Source organism: Nicotiana sylvestris, chromosome 2 (genome assembly GCF_000393655.2).
Source record: "Nicotiana sylvestris chromosome 2, ASM39365v2, whole genome shotgun sequence".
Classification (NCBI taxonomy): Eukaryota; Viridiplantae; Streptophyta; class Magnoliopsida; order Solanales; family Solanaceae; genus Nicotiana; species Nicotiana sylvestris.
In genome coordinates, this window is record NC_091058.1 from 216,552,942 (window position 1) to 216,571,682 (window position 18,741).

At 39.3% G+C, this 18,741-nt stretch overlaps 3 protein-coding genes and 1 non-coding gene across 4 annotated transcripts; 1 reads left to right on the plus strand and 3 right to left on the minus strand.

The window, feature by feature from the left end:
- The first annotated feature begins 3,182 nt into the window (after positions 1-3,182).
- Positions 3,183-9,724, plus strand: LOC104223341 (squamosa promoter-binding-like protein 1). The gene is made up of 10 exons (XM_009774765.2): positions 3,183-4,030; positions 4,804-4,985; positions 5,115-5,710; positions 6,611-6,685; positions 6,786-6,893; positions 6,980-7,097; positions 7,248-7,389; positions 7,521-7,668; positions 8,204-8,830; positions 8,952-9,724. Exons 1-10 carry the CDS (start codon positions 3,558-3,560, stop codon positions 9,384-9,386), a joined length of 2,904 nt encoding a protein of 967 aa, XP_009773067.1. The 5' UTR covers positions 3,183-3,557; the 3' UTR covers positions 9,387-9,724.
- Positions 9,725-9,934: 210 nt separating this feature from the next.
- TRNAF-GAA (transfer RNA phenylalanine (anticodon GAA)) lies at positions 9,935-10,007 on the minus strand. The gene has a single exon. It is a non-coding gene; the product is annotated as a tRNA-Phe (tRNA).
- Positions 10,008-10,675: 668 nt separating this feature from the next.
- On the minus strand, positions 10,676-13,168 carry LOC104223342 (uncharacterized). Its single transcript, XM_009774766.2, has one exon. It carries the CDS (start codon positions 12,884-12,886, stop codon positions 10,895-10,897), a length of 1,992 nt encoding a protein of 663 aa, XP_009773068.1. The 5' UTR covers positions 12,887-13,168; the 3' UTR covers positions 10,676-10,894.
- A 3,963-nt stretch (positions 13,169-17,131) lies between these two features.
- On the minus strand, positions 17,132-17,865 carry LOC104223343 (ubiquitin-ribosomal protein eS31 fusion protein). Its single transcript, XM_009774767.2, has one exon. The coding sequence runs from the start codon at positions 17,750-17,752 to the stop codon at positions 17,282-17,284; it is 471 nt and encodes a 156-aa protein (XP_009773069.1). The 5' UTR covers positions 17,753-17,865; the 3' UTR covers positions 17,132-17,281.
- Positions 17,866-18,741: the final 876 nt, after the last annotated feature.

The window sequence follows — 18,741 nt, forward strand, 5'->3', positions numbered from 1 at the left end:
TCAATGGTTCAAGATAGCGAATAATAGAGGGTGATTCAAACCCAACATATATTCCTATCCTTCTCTGTGGTCCCATCTTACTACGTTGTGGTGGTGCTACTGGCACATATACAGCACATCCGAAAATTCGTAGATGGGCAATATTTGGTTCATGACCAAAAACTAATTGTGACGGAGAATATTTATTATAATGTGTCGGTCTAAGACGGATAAGTGATGTTGCATGCAAGATAGCATGGCCCCAAACAGTAGTGGGCAATTTTGTTTTCATAAGTAGTGGTCTTGCTATCAATTGCAAACGTTTAATAAATGACTCTACAAGGCCATTTTGAGTATGAACATAAGCTACAGGATGTTCAACTTTTATCCCAACGGATAGACAATAATCATCAAAAGCTTGAGATGAGAATTCTCCAGCATTATCAAGGCGAATAGCCTTTATAGGATAATCTGGGAATTGTGCCCTTAATCGAATTATTTGGGCTAATAGCTTTGCAAACGCCAGGTTGCGAGATGATAGTAGACACACATGAGACCATCTTGAAGATGCATCTATTAGGACCATAAAATATCTAAACAACCCACTTGGTGGGTGAATAGGTCCACATATATCCCCATGTATACGCTCTAAAAAGGCAGGGGATTCAATATCAACCTTCATTGGTGATGGTCTAGTGATCATTTTTCCTTGATAACAAGCATCACAAGAAAATTCGTCATTTGTAAGAATCTTCAGGTTCTTTAATGGATGCCCACTCGAATTTTCAGTAATTCGTCTCATCATTATTGATCCGGGATGGCCCAAACGGCCATGCCAAAGCACAAAAGTATTTGAATCCGTAAACTTCTGGTTTACGATAGAGTGTGCTTCAATTGTACTAATTTTTGAATAGTATAAGCCAGAAGATAAAGTTGGTAACTTTTCTACAATGCATTTCTGGCCAGAAATATTCTTTGTAATACAAAGATATTCCCTGTTCATTTCATCTATTGTCTCTACATGATACCCATTTCGGCGGATATCTATAAAACTCAACAAGTTTCTTCGGGACTTGGAGGAGAACAATGCATTGTCTATAATAAGTTTTGTTCCCTTAGACAGAAATATTATGGCTCTTCCGGAGCCTTCAATCAAACTTATATTACCAGAAATTGTTGAAACATTTGCTTTTTCCTTATGCAAATAAGAAAAGTATTTCTGATCGTTGAATATGGCATGAGTTGTTCCACTATCAATAACACACATATCTTCATGATTTGTCTTTGATCCAAACATAATTTGAGGGTTATCCATATTCTTCAAAATAACATAAATAAAATATATTATAGTAAATATCATTATCAAAACATAACTTTTATTTATGTACAATAATTACATAACCATACTATTTATTACAAACAACAAAAATTAAAATATTTACATTTCTACAGATTCACTACCGATTACATGACTTATTTCTCCTTCTGGGAGTGCAAAGTAATCAGCTACATCCAAATGCATGAAGTCTAAATTATCTTCAGAAATAAAATTTGCTTCAGCATTTTTCTCTGTCTTCTTCAGGGAGGCTTGATAAAGCTCAACCAGGTGCTTTGGCGTACGACAAGTACGTGACCAGTGCCCTTTTCCTCCACATCTATAGCATGCATTTTCTGCATTTGGCGCTTGCACCGCTTCATGCTTTTGTTCCTTCCTTTTCCACTGCTGGTGGTGAGGAGGCTTCTTTGGTGCATTATTATTACCATGATTGGGGTTTCTTCCCCGACCACGGCCATGACCACGACTGGGGCCACGACCTCTTCCACGTTTAGCTTGGTGGAAGTTCGTCTCATTCACTTCAGGGAATGGACAAGAACCAATAGGTCGGCTTTCATGATTTTTCATTAATAGCCCATTATGTTGCTCTGCTATAAGAAGATGTGAGATAAGTTCAGAATACTTTTTAAATCCCATCTCTCGATATTGCTGCTGCAGGAGCATATTCGAGGCATGAAAAGTGGTGAAAGTTTTCTCCAACATATCATGATCAGTAATATTATCACCACATAATTTTAATTGGGAAATAATTCTGAACATAGCAGAATTATACTCACTGATAGATTTAAAATCTTGTAGCCTTAGATGAGTCCAATCATAACGTGCCTGTGGAAGAACGACCATCTTCAGGTGGTCATATCTATCTTTCAAATTATTCCACAGTATGACTGGATCTTTAATAGTGAGATATTCCATTTTCAGGCCCTCATCAAGGTGATGGCGTAGGAATATCATTGCTTTGGCACGGTCTTGGTTTGATGCCTGATTTTTATCCTTGATGGTGTCTGCCAGACCCATCGCATCAAGATGAATTTCAGCATCAAGCACCCAAGACATGTAGCTTTTGCCCGATATATCCAGGGCTACAAATTCAAGTTTAGAAAGATTTGACATTATTTAGGAAAAGAAAGTTCTTACCTCAGATACTTTCAAAATATTTGCTCGAGATGGTAGAGCTTCGTGCTGATAACGTGTTATAAAATAAAGACTATAAAGTAAAGACAAGTATAGAGAGAAACTGATATATTATTCGAATTCAAATTGATGTACATAATGAACTGAAATCTCTTCTATTTATAGAAGAAAGGAAGCTGCTCTGTAAGCTGCTACTACAAGCTGTTGTGTAAGCTGCTACAAGCTGCTGTGTAAGCTGCTGCTGTACCAGATATGGATAATCTTCTACTGAGAGCAATATTTATCCATAACGGAGTACTGAATGGATAAGCTTATTATATCCGGTATGGATAATCTTCTACCGGGGGTAATGTTTATCCATAACCGGGTACTGAAAAGATAAGCTTATTATACCCGGTATGGATAAACTTCTACTGGGGGTAATGTTTATCCATAACCGGGTACCGAAGTGATAAGCTTCTTCAGGAAGCTTATTTCCAATATAGTACTAAATAGATAAATATATTTACGGTGGAGTCCCATATGGATAAGCTTCTTCAGGAAGCTTATTTACAACGGAGTACTAAATGAACATCCATAATATAATATATTTATAACAAAAAGCTATTTTTCTTAGAGCGATTTGAGTGAATTTTAAAAAAATAGCTTTTTTAAAAGGCACTTCACCCCAAAAACAAAATGAAAAGGCACTTCACCCCACCACTCACCCGACAATACAATACAATACAGCTCAGGTCGTTACTGTTTCTTCCCGCATTTACATTCTCTATCTTATCATTCATTCATTCATCCCTACCTTTCTGTGCCCAACTTTTGTCCTTTCTTCTTTCCTCTTCCGACCCCCTTTTTCCATTCTCCAGTTGTAGTCTTCGTTAACTAAGTGGGGGCTGTTTGTTGTTTTGGGGGTGGGTGGGTGGTGGGTGTCCATGTGGCTTACTCTTCCTAAGAATTATGCTTGTCTCACCCTACTCTTTTGTCATTTTTGGTGCCGAACTGAAGCTCTTTACTTAAATTTCTAGGATACTGATCATCAATTCATCTGTACTGACTTACCTTCATATTCCGGTCCTCTGTATTTTGATCTTCTAGCTACCTGTTACATACAAAAATGGAAGCGAGAATGGGAGGTGAAACTCAACTTTTCAAGAAAAGCTTAGAGTGGGATCCCAATGATTGGAAATGGGATGGTGATCTTTTCATTGCCAGGCCTAAGATTCCTTCTTCTAATTACCAGTTTTTTCCTCTCGAAACCGGTAACAGTTCCTCCTCGTGCTCCGATGAAGTAAATCATGGGGAATTTGAGAAGAGGAGGAGGAGGGAAACCGATGAAAATGTGGAATATGATTCTGCTTCTCTTTCACTGAAGTTAGGTGAACAACGAGCGCATCCGAGGGAATTTGGGAAAAGGACCAAACTAAATACTACTTCGAGCAGAGCAATGTGTCAGGTTGACGATTGTGGGGTGGATCTCAGAAATGCCAAAGACTACCACAGACGACATAAGGTTTGTGAGATGCACTCCAAATCCAGTAGGGCACTCGTTTCGAATCTTATGCAGCGTTTCTGCCAGCAGTGCAGCAGGTCAGTATCCACCAATTCCCTCTTCCTTTTACTTGTTTCTTGAACTACTCTATCTCTTCTTTCCATTTCATTTTGTAGCTTTATGCTTTACCTTGCTTCCCTGCTGCTCCCTCCGTCCCATCCTATATGGCATCATTTGAGAACGGAGTTTAACAACAACAACAACCCAGTATAATTCCACAAGTAGGGTCTGGGAGGGTAGTGTGTGCGCAAACCTTACCCCTACCCTAGGGTAGAGAGGCTGTTTCCAATAGACCCTCGGCATCCTTGCCTCCAAGAACTCCCCACCTTGCTCTTGGGGTACGAACTCACAACCTCTTGGTTGGAAGTGGAGGGTGCTTACCATCAGAGCAACCCACCTTGTCTTGAGAACGGAGTTTAAGAAAGAAAAAAAAAAATTGGAACTTTTGATCTAAAACAAGTCATAGACATTTGTATGGTTATAAATCTATCTCGTTAGGGGTAAAATGAGAAGTTTAAAGTTAAATTAATTCTAAATATAGAAAAGTTTCATTCTTTTTGAGACGGACCGAAAAGAAAGGTGAGCCACATAAATTGGGACAGAGGGAGTATTAAATAGCGTACTAGAGTGATATTTTGATCTATAAAGATAGCGCAAGTTGCAGGCTTTACCTTAGTACAGCATGTCTTGTGAATCCTAACAAAAATGTCTGTACCTTTTCTAAGTTTGATTGTTTCTGTTTGCTTCATTGGGGTTATTATCTTCGAATGATTCTTTGGTTTGATGTCAAGGATTATGCTATTACATGCAGATTTCATGCACTTGAAGAGTTTGATGAAGGGAAACGAAGCTGTCGCAGGCGTCTAGCTGGTCATAATAAAAGGAGGAGGAAGACACAAGCTGACTCGGGTGATAACAACAAAACTCTGAATGATGTCCAGGCTAGTGGTTATTCATTGATGAGCCTGCTAAAGATACTCTCCAACATACATTGTGAGTATTTCCTAGTTCTTCTGATTAGACAAATTACATATATGATAAATTTCTTGACAAATGTTTTGGTGCACCAGAGAATATCCTTATTGTATTCTAGAATAACTGCAATATCTCCATAAATTGCAGCCAACAGAACAAATCACATAGAAGATCAGAACCTGTTGTCTCATCTTCTGAGAAGCCTTGCCAGCCAGGGTATCCCGTATGGAGATAATAATTTATCTGGACTTCTGCAAGCATCTTCAAACTTGCTGAATAATAGGTCACCCTCCCGAAATTCAGATATAGTTTCACTGGTCTCAAATGGTTCTCGACGCCCTCCCATACCGAAAGAACAGCACTTTGCTACTACTTTGGCAGCTCAGGTGCCTCAGATAAGTTCAGATGTACATGATGTCAGGCTTGAAGATGTGCAAACAGAGTCTTATCAAAGTCCAGGCACTTCGTTTCCAATCCAGAACAGTTCTCCAGCTTATGCACAAGCCAGGGAGAGTTCTGCCGGGAGGAGAAATTTGATTAACTTTGATTTGAATGATGTGTATGATGGTTCAGATGACAGCAGAGAAAATCTAGACAGATCACCTTTGCCTGCAGATAGGGGGATTGGTCCTCTTGAGTGCCGTTCTTGGTTACAACAGGACTCTCAGCAGTCAAGTCCACCTAGTAGGAACTCAGATTCTGCTTCTACACAGTCACCTTCCAGTTCCAGTAGTGATGCTCAGGTACTCATAACTAGCATGAGAAACATGGTTTTACACATTAGTTTTTGTCTGTGACATAAATACTAAGTCAATCACTATCTTCATCGTAATTTCTACAACCATGTTGATCCCTTTTTCTAAGATTGAACTTTGACATTCTAAATTCTGTTTTTCTGTTCATCTTCCTCTTTGAAGGTCTGAGCTGGCTCAGGTGTATTTAGTGTCTCGAACTGTCTCTGGATTTGGCTTGTATTTCTTCCCCTAGTGGCTATTTTTCAGTTGCCTTCATCCCAATTCTTGGGGACCAAATTGTGATGATTAAAAATCCGAGCTTACCATAATCACCAGCTTGCCTAAGCTTTTGACATATTCCTACTTATAGCATGATTGCTATGTAATGTTACTTTGGTTTTAGAAAATGGTCACCTGTTGGTATTGATATCTCTTGTTTCTGCAAACGTTGATGCTACTCGATGCTAGTTTCATCATTCATGTGACCTAGCTCTTTTTCATTTTATCAAAGAAGCTTCAACATGGCCTAGCTAGCTTGAAGCACGCTATTTGTAGCTGTTACAGATATTAGAAATGTGTGTTTGTATAGAATGCGCTAATTCCTGAATATAACAAAAATCTTATTTGATGATAGCGTTCAATATGAGCCAGCTCATCCATTTGTCCACTCACCACCTTCTATTTAGTAACACAAATAGTGCCCAACTTCGTGCTTCAATTGTTTATGTTCAAACAAAAGATTGTCTTCGAGAATCCGCATCTTTCTCACAAAAATTCCATTGAAATAGAATCACCTACCAAAAGAAAGTCACTTCCAAGTGGTGTAACTTGGCATCTAATTCTTTTCCCTTGCTTTTTGTCACTTCCAAATTTAGTCTTTATATTTTCTTATATTTTTTTCTGTTGCAGAGCCGCACTGATCGTATAGTTTTTAAACTATTTGGAAAAGATCCTACTGATTTTCCATATGTCTTAAGAGCACAGGTATTTCTTCAACTTCAGCTTCTGGAAGTTTCTTCTGTGTACCATCGGATAGTTGTACTCAGTCTTATAGGTTCTTTTTCTTTTTGTCTTGTAATTGCAGATTCTTGACTGGCTATCCCACAGTCCAAGTGAGATTGAGAGCTACATTAGGCCTGGTTGTATTGTCTTAACAGTATATCTGCGGCTTCCGGAGTCTGCATGGGAGGAGGTATGTTTGTTGAAAGCAATAAATTGAACTTGTTAAGCTGTGTCTATGGTCTCTGTTGACATCTATTATTATATTGCTTCATACAGCTTTGTTGTGATCTGAGCTCCACTTTGAGTAGGCTTTTGGATGTCCCTGGCAATAGTTTCTGGAGAAAAGGATGGATTTACATCAGGGTGCAAAACCAAATTGCATTTGTGCATGATGGTCTGTTCTTGTCTTGAGTTTTCTAACATAATAAATTCCTTCCAAACCCCGAGATATAAAATCGCTAAAGAAAACTGCTTCTGTTGATATATTTTACATTATTGCATTCACGCAGTAAGTTGTATTACTTTGTGCTATAATGTGATGCAGGGAAGCTTCTTTTAGATGTCCCCTTGCCGTTTGAGACTATTGAGCATACTTCAATTTTAAGTGTCAAACCCATAGCTGTGCCAGTATCTGACAGAGCTCAGTTTATAGTTAAAGGCTATAACTTAACCAAGCCTTCTACAAGGTATGCATCATTATTCAGGGCGATATATTGATCAACTCTGATTTTAGCATTACTGTTCTTGCACACTGTGGTGCAGTTCTCCAATACCATTGAGTCTTGCTTATCCTTCCTTAACTTATTTCATTTTTCAGATTACTTTGTGCTTTAGAAGGTAATTATCTGGTTATAGAAGCGAATGATGAGGTAGAACATGTTGATGGTGTCAAAAAGCACGCTGAACTTCAGTCAATAAATTTGACATGTTCTATTCCAGCAGTATCTGGAAGAGGATTTATTGAGGTGAAGTCATGTCCTAAGTTTGTTCTTGTTCCTCTTTTAACATAATCTGTACAAATGGAGAAGGAAAGATGGTACATATGTACCTCTTTTAACATGACCTACACATGCTGCTATTGAATGGTAAAAGCTTGGGGCTATATTATGATATTTTAATCCGATTTTATTGCACATGAGTATATCTGGATATGTAGTTGGGGTTCAAAAGATGGTGAGACAGGTGAGACCACACGTTATTTCAGAAGTTGAACATGAGATTAGTGTACATATTGGGAAATATGACTTTTGTATCATTCACCTGTTTATCTTGCACATTAGTTTGTTTGTAGTGGATGTTAAAAAAAAGTTGATAAAATCTGGTTATATATTATGCAAATTGGAAAAGGTGCAACCTTGACTTTATAGCATTTCTGACTATATCTTGTAGAGATCTGTCTCATCCCCTAATTTATAGGCTCACAGCACTAAAGCAGTAACCTATATTTTAAAAGTATAAACCATAGCCTATATTTGTACTGAGATTCTATTATTCGTCTAGGTTGAAGATCATGGTCTTAGCAACGGCTTCTTTCCTATCATAATTGCAGAGGAAGATGTTTGCTCTGAGATCTGTATGCTCGAGAGTGCAATAGAGTTGACTCCAGCAGATTATGTTAATGGACTGACAAATAACGTGGAAGTGAAAAGTCAAGCCATGGATTTTATTCATGAGATGGGTTGGCTTCTTCATAGAAACAATTTGAAGGCTAGATTGGGGAATTCCAATGCAGTCCTCTTTCCTTTGAAGCGGTTCAAGTGGCTTATGGAGTTCTCTATAGACCATGGTTGGTGTGCAGTTGTCAGGAAACTGTTGAACCTTCTTCTTGACGGAACTGTTGGAGGAGAGGAGAATTCTTTCCTGAAAGTTTCACTATCCGAGATGGGTTTACTTCACAAAGCCGTGAGGAGGAATTCCAGGCCTTTGGTGGAGCTGCTATTGACATATACTCCAGAGGAAGTAGCGGATGAACTATGTTCTGAATACCAATCTCTGGTTGGGGTAAACGGGAAATTCTTATTTAGACCAGATAGTGTTGGGCCTGCAGGATTGACTCCTCTTCATGTTGCCGCTGGGATAGATGGATACGAAGATGTGTTAGATTCATTGACTGATGATCCTGGAATGGTATTTAAACTCCTCTTGTTGCAAAATAATGACTATAGTAACTTAAATGGAGTAGTTTTTTAGCTATACCCTATTTGCCAATCCTTATCCCGTGAAACATTCTAAATTTGGACTCGTGCAGGTGGCCATTGAAGCGTGGAAGAACAAACGTGACAGCGCAGGTTTCACACCAGAAGATTATGCTCGATTACGAGGACATTACTCGTATATCCACCTGGTCCAGAGAAAAATAAACAGAGTAACTGCCAAACATATCGTGGTTGATATTCCGAATAACCTGTCAGACGGGAATAGCAACCAGAAAGATGAGTGTGCAACGGCCAGTTTTGAGGTGTCACAGACCGAGAGAAGACTCATTCAGCCCTGCGGAATGTGTGATAGGAAGCTGGTTTATGGAAGACAGAGTCGATCCTTGTTATACAGGCCCGTAATGTTCTCAATGGTGGCGCTGGCTGCTGTATGCGTTTGTGTTGCTCTCCTCTTTAAGAGTTCGCCAGAAGTTCTCTACATATTCCGTCCCTTTAGGTGGGAAATGTTGGATTATGGATCTAGCTGATTTTACCCAATAAATCTGATAGTTGTACCATAGGTACATGTACCTGTATACATCTATGTAAAATGTAGGGTCTGAAATGTGCTGTAGGAATGCCCCTTCAGACAATTCATATCCTAGCGATTAACTTATTTATTTTGTTTGATTAGTTAGTGTTCTGTTCGGTTCGGGGCCTAGTAACTAGGTCCCCCGTCCGCCTCTTCTATTTTTGTACGTTGTATTTTATGAGATTGGATTCACAACATGGAAAAATTTGTGTTATGTCGGTCGAAAATTACACTATGTATGTATATAAGGTAAATAATTTTTATGAAAGTATATTAGATGTTATCCTTTCAGCTTCTTGAGTGTTCACTTTTTTCTTTTTTTTTTCTTTTTTTTTTTTTTTTGCATCCCTTTGGTGAAAATCTTGATGTTCCAAAGTAAAATAGAGACAACTGTAAATTGTAATGCCTTATATACAGCAGGGATTGCACCCTTTAGTAAAAGCTTAAAAATATCGAGCCACCCGAACAAATTTTTTGATTGGTTTATCGACTAAAATAAAAATTTGCGGTGAGCGTGGATCGAACACGCGACCTTCAGATCTTCAGTCTGACGCTCTCCCAACTGAGCTATCCCCGCTTAATGAGCTATTCATGTTTTGGATAGATAATAATCAAATATTCACAGGGAAATATAAGACAATGCACTACTCATCCCTCTCTTTTTTAATTCTCTTCCTTTTCAGATGAATATGCTACTATCATGAAATTGTTATCTTCTGCTCATACAATATTTACTTTTACAACTGAGCTCAAGCCTTAAAGCTCCTATCCTGCTCGTAACATGCTATAGATTAAAGGACATTTTTGTTACTACAATACAGTTATGTCCCTATGACCATTAGCAGTGATTTTTAGCCTAGCTTCTTGTATGTGTGTTTGAATGCAACAGATATTTTCTCCTGAGCATTGGCTTAAAAGGATTCAAGTAATGGTATTCACATTCCTTGATTTAGAGGATGAGAACCTCTATAAATACAGAGAATGAAGCTTGATTATTGAGTCCATTTAGTACTCTGCCATGTAATGTTGCTATCCTATCTCCACTTAATATGAGATTACAAATACATACAGTTTTGAGTCTAAATCTTGAATTTAAGACTCCAGCTTATGTACACATTGGCTTTTCATCACACGAGATAAATACGCTCAAAGAATAGTGCTTTCAGAATTATAGAGTAGCATTCTTCTCCTTCATATTGCTGGTCAACTCTGGGGACAGTGGATAGAGCTCAATATACAAGTAAATACCTCAAAATCAGCATTCTTTATTATCATTACAAAACTTGCATAATTTATTCCATGCTAAATCCTACAGATACTTAACGTGGACACCACCCACTAAAAATGGACAAGAACGTGGTGAAATACTTTTGTTGTCAGCCCACACAAATGGAGGTCTTAACTCTTCAAACCACCAGAAACAACATGATATCTGATTGATCTTCACTGGCCACATCTTCTGCTTCAACAATTCATCCATAGGACATCATCAAATTCACCCCTTAACTTATCGCCTACTAGTAGGCTCCGTTTTACTTCCACCGTAGTTGTTGCCGAGGGGTGCCACGCAGGAGTTCCATTCTCATATCCGTTCCATGTGAGCCGTTGCAATCCACTCCCATCCAACTTCACCAAATATAAGTCGCCATAAGGCTGGTACTGGTTCGGCAGGGACACGGGTTCTGCCGTCACTCCACCCAAGTTGGCAGTGAATAGCAGCCACTCACAGTCCTTACTAAAGCACACGTGATTAAGCCTCTCCTTATCCGCTTCATCGGATCCCTCCGGCCCTGCCACATAGATCCGCCGGAGACCTGTGCCATCCGGATGAACGACGTAGATGCTGAAGCAAGTGATGTTATCAGGATTGTGCCTATTGGAAGAAAATGCAATCAGCTTTCCGTCAGGTGACCAGCTCGGCATTGTATCAATCCACGGTCCCTTCGTTAGCTGACGGATTTCTCCTCCTTCCAACTCTCCCTTAATGGCGTCCACAATGTACAAATTTTTATGCCCCGAACGCCCTGAACGGAATACTACGTGCTTCCCATCAGGCGAGCAAGAAGGGAAGGCATTATTTCCAGTCTCCTCTTTTGTGAGAACTTTTATTTCTACTGGAATTTCCCCAGCGCAATCCTCGTTAGTAAGGTTTAATGGGTCGAATGAAACTCGCGCAATTTGAACAGTTGCTTTTACAGAGTCGAATACAGGTCCAACTGATGTAAAAATCACATTGGGTTCAGCTGGAGACCATGAGTTGCCGAAAGTTGTACGACCTTTGAACAATGTCCACCTCTTAGAACCATCTGATTTGACGATTTTGAGGCCTGAATTAGCATTAAAATCTTGATTGAATGCAATAAAATCACCCGAGGGAGAGAAGGAAGGGAATGATCCGTTAAGCCTCAGCATTCTCAGTCCTTTTGTCGGAGAAATAACCGGGTCCAAGTTAGGAATAGTTGCATCTCCTGGTGATGATTCACCCCTGAATCTGTGATAACTGAGAAACGTAGCTTCAGGAGAGAAGAACGGATTGTAATGGTGAATGGTAGGATTAAGCAACTCAGTCACAGGATAGAACTTGTGTGACTCAACATCGAAAATCTCAATGTGGCGATGGCTCTTACCGGGTCTTCTAGTGGCAATAGCAATTACAGCTTTGGAGCTGTGAGTGGCAGCTGCAGGAGTAAAGCAGTGCACGCCAGGAGGAGTGACTCGAACCGGATCAGCACATTGCAAAGTCGAGAGACCCTCTGGCAAATCAACTCTAAAAATACTCCACCAACCATCGTCAGCTTGGCGGTGAAAATAAATAGTCGAATCACCTGACCAAGTTGGCCAGCCACCGTGTTGGCACACGACTGTCCGCTTGCTGGGATTGGATTCTGAAAAAACAACAATATCAGTGGTCAGATCATGGAATTCACCAGGCCAGCGACGGTCTCCATAGGATGCAACTGCAATCAAGTGTCCAGATTGCGAAATAGCTGGACTGTAATCAACACAGCCGTAAGGAGTCAAGCGGACAGCAGTCTTTTCATCGTCGAGGGTGGTGGAATAAAGAGCGGACCAGCTAGTGAAAATTTGTTCGGGCGGCTGGTGAGCGGAGATATAATAGAGGCGTTTATTTCCAAGAAGAGGACGGTCGAGAAATAGGCTATCAGGGCTCCCATCAGGAAGTTGTTCAATCTTTAATTGGGAGGGACGTTGCAAGTAAATGCGAGGAGAGCCTGATCTCTCGGAAACAAAGACAAGAGTCTGATCTTCGTCAACGAACTGGCCGTTGAAATTAACGGAGGAACCATCCGTAAGGCGGTGCTCTGTGGGATATTGGGTACTATGGAGTTGAGAATCAAGAAAAGAAAAGGGAGATTTGAGGCAGAAGATATCGAAGCCGTAATTGGTTCTGCCAACGGTAGAGAAGATAATAGAACCATGTAGTGACTCTGTATCCATAATGTTGTTGATTTGCTCTGCAGCAGCTGGGAAATGGTAACTGTTGTTATAGAGAAATCGGAGCTGCAATTGTAGTACTTGAGTCTGCCATGTTGTATGCAACTTAGTGTTGGCCGGTAAAGAACTCACACACCCAGAAGATGAAAGTAGCAGAGATGAGAATATTGAGGTAGATGTGCGGGCATACAAGGATGGATAAGATTAAGAATGCAGATATTCGAGAGAAGGTGGGTGTGGCCCCCATGGAGGACAAGATGCGGGAAGTAAGACTCAGATGGTTTGGGCACATTCAGAGGAGGAGCACTGATGCACCGGTGAGGAGGTGTGAGCAACTGGCTGTAGTGGGCACGCGGAGAGGTAGAGAGAGACCTAAGAAGTATTGGGGAGAGGTGATCAGACAGGACATGGCGCGACTTAGGATTACTGAGGACATGACCCTTGATAGGGAATTATGGAGGTCGAGCATTAAGGTTGTAGGTTAGGGGAGAGTGTGAATATTTCTACAGCACAAGTGAGAGAGACTATCTAGTTAGGAGTTAGACTAGGAATGTCAGTGGTCGTCTATTGATGCAGGGCTTTACCTTCTAGTTGTACTATACCAGCCATCTATTTCGTATTTCGTATTTCGTATCCTGTATTTCATATTTCGTATCTCTTATATATTGTTGTTATTTTTATTACGCATTTTTATGGTATTAATATATCATCTCCTATTGCGTTTTTGAGCCGAGGGTCTCCTGGAAACAGCCTCTCTACCCTTCGGGGTAGGGGTAAGGTCTGCGTACATATTATCCTCCCCAGACCCCACTTGTGGGATTATACAAGGCGCCGGAGCGTAGGTCGGTGGAAAGTGTTAGCGTTGGCGTTGGGCATGACGTCTGTTCTTTTGACCCCAATGGGAAAGAAAAAGGTTTTCCGAATACTGACAAACGATTTAAAGTGGACACGTCAAATATGAAAAAAGATGCCTTATCCCCAAGAAAGAAAAAGACAACTACACAAGTGAATTCTCTTCTGTTAGTCGCTGGTTGCTCCTCCAAAGTCCACAATGTCCGGCTTTTGGTAAAGTTGTTGGACACTAGTTCACGTATTAACAATTCAAACCCTATCTACTCCTCTAGTTTTAGCACTATGTGATAATGGGTCCTCTTCTCATTAACACTAGTGGTATTAGATCCGATTTTATCCTTGACTGCGTCGATTCTGTGCACGGATCGGATAGAATTTAGCACATTTCGGATTCGAATTTCGGATTTCGGATTCTAGAAAATGCAATCCGAATCCGATCCGAATTATATTGGATTGGATCGGATTTCGGACCGGATTATTATGCCTCAAAGTTGCAAACTAATATGTATATTTTCTCTGTAAAAGAGGTAATACATTAAGAAAAATTCATGTTTATTCAATTATGAGAGTACTATGGTGCCAATATAGTTAAATCTAGCAATTGTAAAGGTAATAACTTGGAGGAAGATGTAAATGAAGTAAACTATCCGAAATTAAAGTGTAGTATTTATACATTGCCTAATAATTTCGAATTTTGGATCAGATCAGATTAAAATATACCAATCCGAACCCAATCTGAAATCCGAAATCCGATCCAATCCAAAATCCAAAATTGAATGGATCGATTCGGATTTCGAATATCTGATCCGAATGAACAGCCCTACATTAGAGAGTCCACGCTCGAAAAGCAATAATATCTAAGGGGTGCAAAGTGCAAACTTGCAGCGTCTTTGTATTAACGTTTATTCCCAAGCGATTAAAAAGATTAGTCTTGGGGAGAGATACTTCGCACATGAAACAATTCACCCGCACCTCACCGTTGCCCTACACCAATGATGTGTTTGCATAAATTTTTGATAACTTTAATTGATATGCATTTTTTACTTTACTCACTCTTCCGTTCACTTTTACTTTGACACATTTTGACTTTTCACACCCCTTAAAAAATAATAAATAAACTGTATAATTTACATTAATAATTTATACATATTTTATTAAATTTGAGAATATAATTTGAAATGAGTAATAAATACTGTGGGTATAACAGGAAAATTTTTTTTGTCTTACCTTGATATGCATAAAGTGACAAGTAAAAATGAAAATCTATTTTGAATATACATGCCAAGTAAAAGTAAACAAAGGGAATATAACTCAACCATGATAAATTGATTTAATGTGCATGTAAATATGCATTCAATTGACATTTGATTTAAACAATTTATCCATGCAAATGATGTAAAGATGAGAAGCCAGATTCACACTTAGCATATGTTGAAACTCATGCCAACGCCTTCGAATTAATCGCCGCACTCCCATTGATTACATTTTATCCATAAAGCTGAATGCCGATAATAAGATGAGAATCCAGAATCACTTAGAATACGCAGAAAGTCACCCAACAATCCCCAATACATGGATGATTGCATCTGAAACAGTAAAGTGTCAAACTCCTAACATAAGGAGGATTGTGCTGAGAAAAACTGAGAAGATGAAACAATAGTCTAAATGGACTATTCAATATTTCAAGCTCAAAATTAAGGCCTTAAGCGGCCTTCAACCTTGCATTTTTGTACCATTGAACTCAACAAGATGGAATATGTTAAGTTCAATGGATGTCTAGTCATATAAAAATTCAGAAGACCAAATTCGCAGCCTTCTCTAACAAAGAGGGACTGTGACTTGCAAAAATACGAGATGATACAGATAAGAAAGAGGAGCAAATTCTTACTGGAGCTGCTACCTGAGACGTTTTTTTTTTTTAATAACTGAGAAATTCCAAGGCACAAGGTTTGAAACTCCGGGGAAAACGAGTCCACCCCTCTACCCTTCTCCACTCAAATACCAAGCTTCTATTTGCAATAGGGCTCGAACACGTGACATGTGTCTAATCCACATATCACGTGTTGCACTCTTACCACTAGACCAAAACCCTGGGAGCTGCCCAACCATTTTGCAACTGCTCCCTGTTGGCAAGTCCATCTAAAAATACTAAGTGCCCTTGAGGCAAACTTTTTTAATGATGAGCTGAGATGGATCAGCTGTCTATTCCACTTGATCCCCTCCTTTGACACTTCCCAGGTCTCAACACTACCATACAAGACTATCTTTAACCATGATCCTATCAAATCTTTTCTTCCCTATTGAATCTATATCGACAGATTTCAACTAGGTCCTTGAGAAAGATGTGTTGTTACTGGTATATTCTTCAATGTTTGTAGTAGTAATCAATTGTAAGGAACAGACATAGAAATGAATCAACTCAAGTTTCTATTCTTTATTCTCCTTATGGTTAATAAAGCAATGCTCTTTGTTTCAATCCCTTTTCAGCCTAAAGAAATGCATGAATAATTCAGGAGCATGACTTCAAAGGGCAAACTCAACAAGAAGTCATCTTTCATGTATCAATTAATGAAGAAAGAAACTACCTATCAAGCCACATAGGAAGAAAAATGAGAAATAGGACAAGTGCAAAAGCTTTCCAGGAAAGAAGCTTGACAAAAGTGAGTTTCCCAGCATATAGAAGAAGATTATGTAAACTTGTAGGTTAAGTAGAAACCCTCAGTAAAGGTTTCATTCATAAGCATTAGGGAGATGACATCTAGCTGTGACAAAAATTGGAAGAAAGGAAGAAGACGCATAATAATGGCTTGATTGAGACTAAAACAACAAATCCAGTATAAAAGTCATGTACGCAGGGGGGTCGAACCCTGGACCTTTGCTATCTAAATCAAACACTTGACCATTGAACTAACACTCGGTGTTCGCCTGAGACTGCTATGACATTTTTCTAATAGGCATATGGAAATTGGCCATCGAAATGAAGTTACATTGGTCAGAGAAAGATGAATCCAAATCATAGATTTCAGGGCTGTCTTATGACTTCTAGGTTCAGGATCAAAAGGAAAACTCTTATACATATAAGAACGAATCCAATTGTCTTGTCACGTAACCATGCCACACTTTTATTGAAGTTGACACTTACATGACACCAAAAGTAACCTAGAAATGTAACCTTGAAGTACATTTAATGGTCAGTGAATTCAAAGGAATAAGATAGTTTGAACCTCCTAGTTCATTTTCTGAAGAAAAACTAGTAATCTAAATGCACAGACTGATTTTCTTATGTCAAATATTGCCACAGTTCCTAGTAGCTAATACTACCCAAAGAGTCACCATTTTGTATACAAATGTACTAACATTTGTCAACAAACAAATCCAGAAACATAAAGAAGGATAAAATAGGAATATAAATTTCACTTTGATAATCCAAAACTGAGAACAATCCAGCAAATACTGTTTACTGAAGTTTCCAAATAACTACAAAATACGGTTCTAGAATATAGAGAAAATCCACGACATCACAAAAACATGGGCTAAATAGAAGAATCAGTCGGCGCCGGCCTTGTTGTAAACGTAAGTGAGGCCACACTTACCACAGTAGTGACGGTCAAAGTGGTTAGCCATGAAAGTACCAGCACCACACTCAGCGTTAGGACACTCCTTACGAAGCCTCTGGACTTTTCCAGAATCATCCACCTTGTAAAACTGCAACACAGCAAGCTTAACCTTCTTCTTCTTATGCTTGATCTTTTTAGGCTTGGTGTAAGTCTTCTTCTTCCTCTTCTTAGCACCACCACGGAGACGGAGCACCAAATGGAGAGTGGACTCCTTCTGGATGTTGTAATCAGCTAGAGTTCGACCATCCTCGAGCTGTTTTCCGGCGAAAATGAGCCGCTGCTGGTCCGGTGGGATGCCTTCCTTGTCCTGGATCTTTGCCTTCACGTTGTCGATTGTGTCGGAGGATTCGACCTCAAGGGTGATGGTCTTACCCGTCAGGGTTTTCACGAAGATCTGCATCTTCGCTGTTCGATAGCAAAATGGGATTAGGGTTTGTCAGCCGCCTCTCGCCTTTAGCTTCTGTTAATATACAGGGGAAGAGAAAGAGTGGACACCGCACTGGTTTATTAGGGTTTTACGAAGCTGCAAGGTCGTTTCGCAATTACTATTAAACCCTTGCACTAGTTGGGCCTGGCTCGTGCAACGGACCACTTATTGGGGAGAAATTAAAAAATAGCCAGATTTACAAGTGGTCATTCAAAAATAGCCACAATTTTAAAGGTAATCGAAATTTAGCCACTTTTTATGCAAAGATAAATTTGAACGAAAATATTGTTCAAAATCCGGAAAAATACTCCAGCATAATACTCCAGTATATTATAATGGAACTCCAGTCTAATATAATGGAGTTCTAGTATAATATACTGGTCCAGCATAATATACTGGAGTTTGGAACACCGGTGCTCCAGTCTCCAGTATATTATACTGAAGCTAGTAAAGTATACTGGTCCAGCATAATATGCTGGAAGTTCATACACAGGTGCACCGAACTCCAATATATTATGTTGGACCGGTCTCTGTTGCAGTAAAATAGTGGTTATTTTTCATTGACTTGGTAAACGCTGATTATTTTTGGATGACCAATCCAAAGCTGGCTAGACCGTGCTATTTTTACCACTTATTGCCCTTCAGACATGCATTTCGGGTTTAGGCCCGCTGGATAAAATAGAAGAAATGACTGACTCAAGTAGAAATGACACCAGGTAGCCACTTTAAAGGGCTGCTATTTAGAGATTAGCTAGTGTATCCTTAATTTCAGTTTTTCAGTTCAATTTTTAGGCAGAGATGTCCTCAATTGTCTTGAAGTTAAGATTTTTATATCAAAATTTTAGGACAAAATAAGTATTAGCTAATCTTTAAATAGCAACAATAACAAAAAATTAGTATAATCCCACAAGTAAGATCTGAGGTGAGTAAAGTGTAAGCAAACCTTATCCTTATGTTGTGAG

Excerpts from the sequence above, each read along its gene's own strand:
- LOC104223342 (XM_009774766.2), bottom strand. The coding sequence starts at position 12,886 with ATGGATACAGAGTCACTACATGGTTCTATTATCTTCTCTACCGTTGGC.
- LOC104223341 (XM_009774765.2), top strand. The coding sequence starts at position 3,558 with ATGGAAGCGAGAATGGGAGGTGAAACTCAACTTTTCAAGAAAAGCTTA. Across the intron at positions 4,986-5,114 it reads GATACTCTCCAACATACATT|CCAACAGAACAAATCACATA; the intron begins GTGAGTATTTCC and ends CATAAATTGCAG. Across the intron at positions 8,831-8,951 it reads TGACTGATGATCCTGGAATG|GTGGCCATTGAAGCGTGGAA; the intron begins GTATTTAAACTC and ends GGACTCGTGCAG.
- LOC104223343 (XM_009774767.2), bottom strand. The coding sequence starts at position 17,752 with ATGCAGATCTTCGTGAAAACCCTGACGGGTAAGACCATCACCCTTGAG.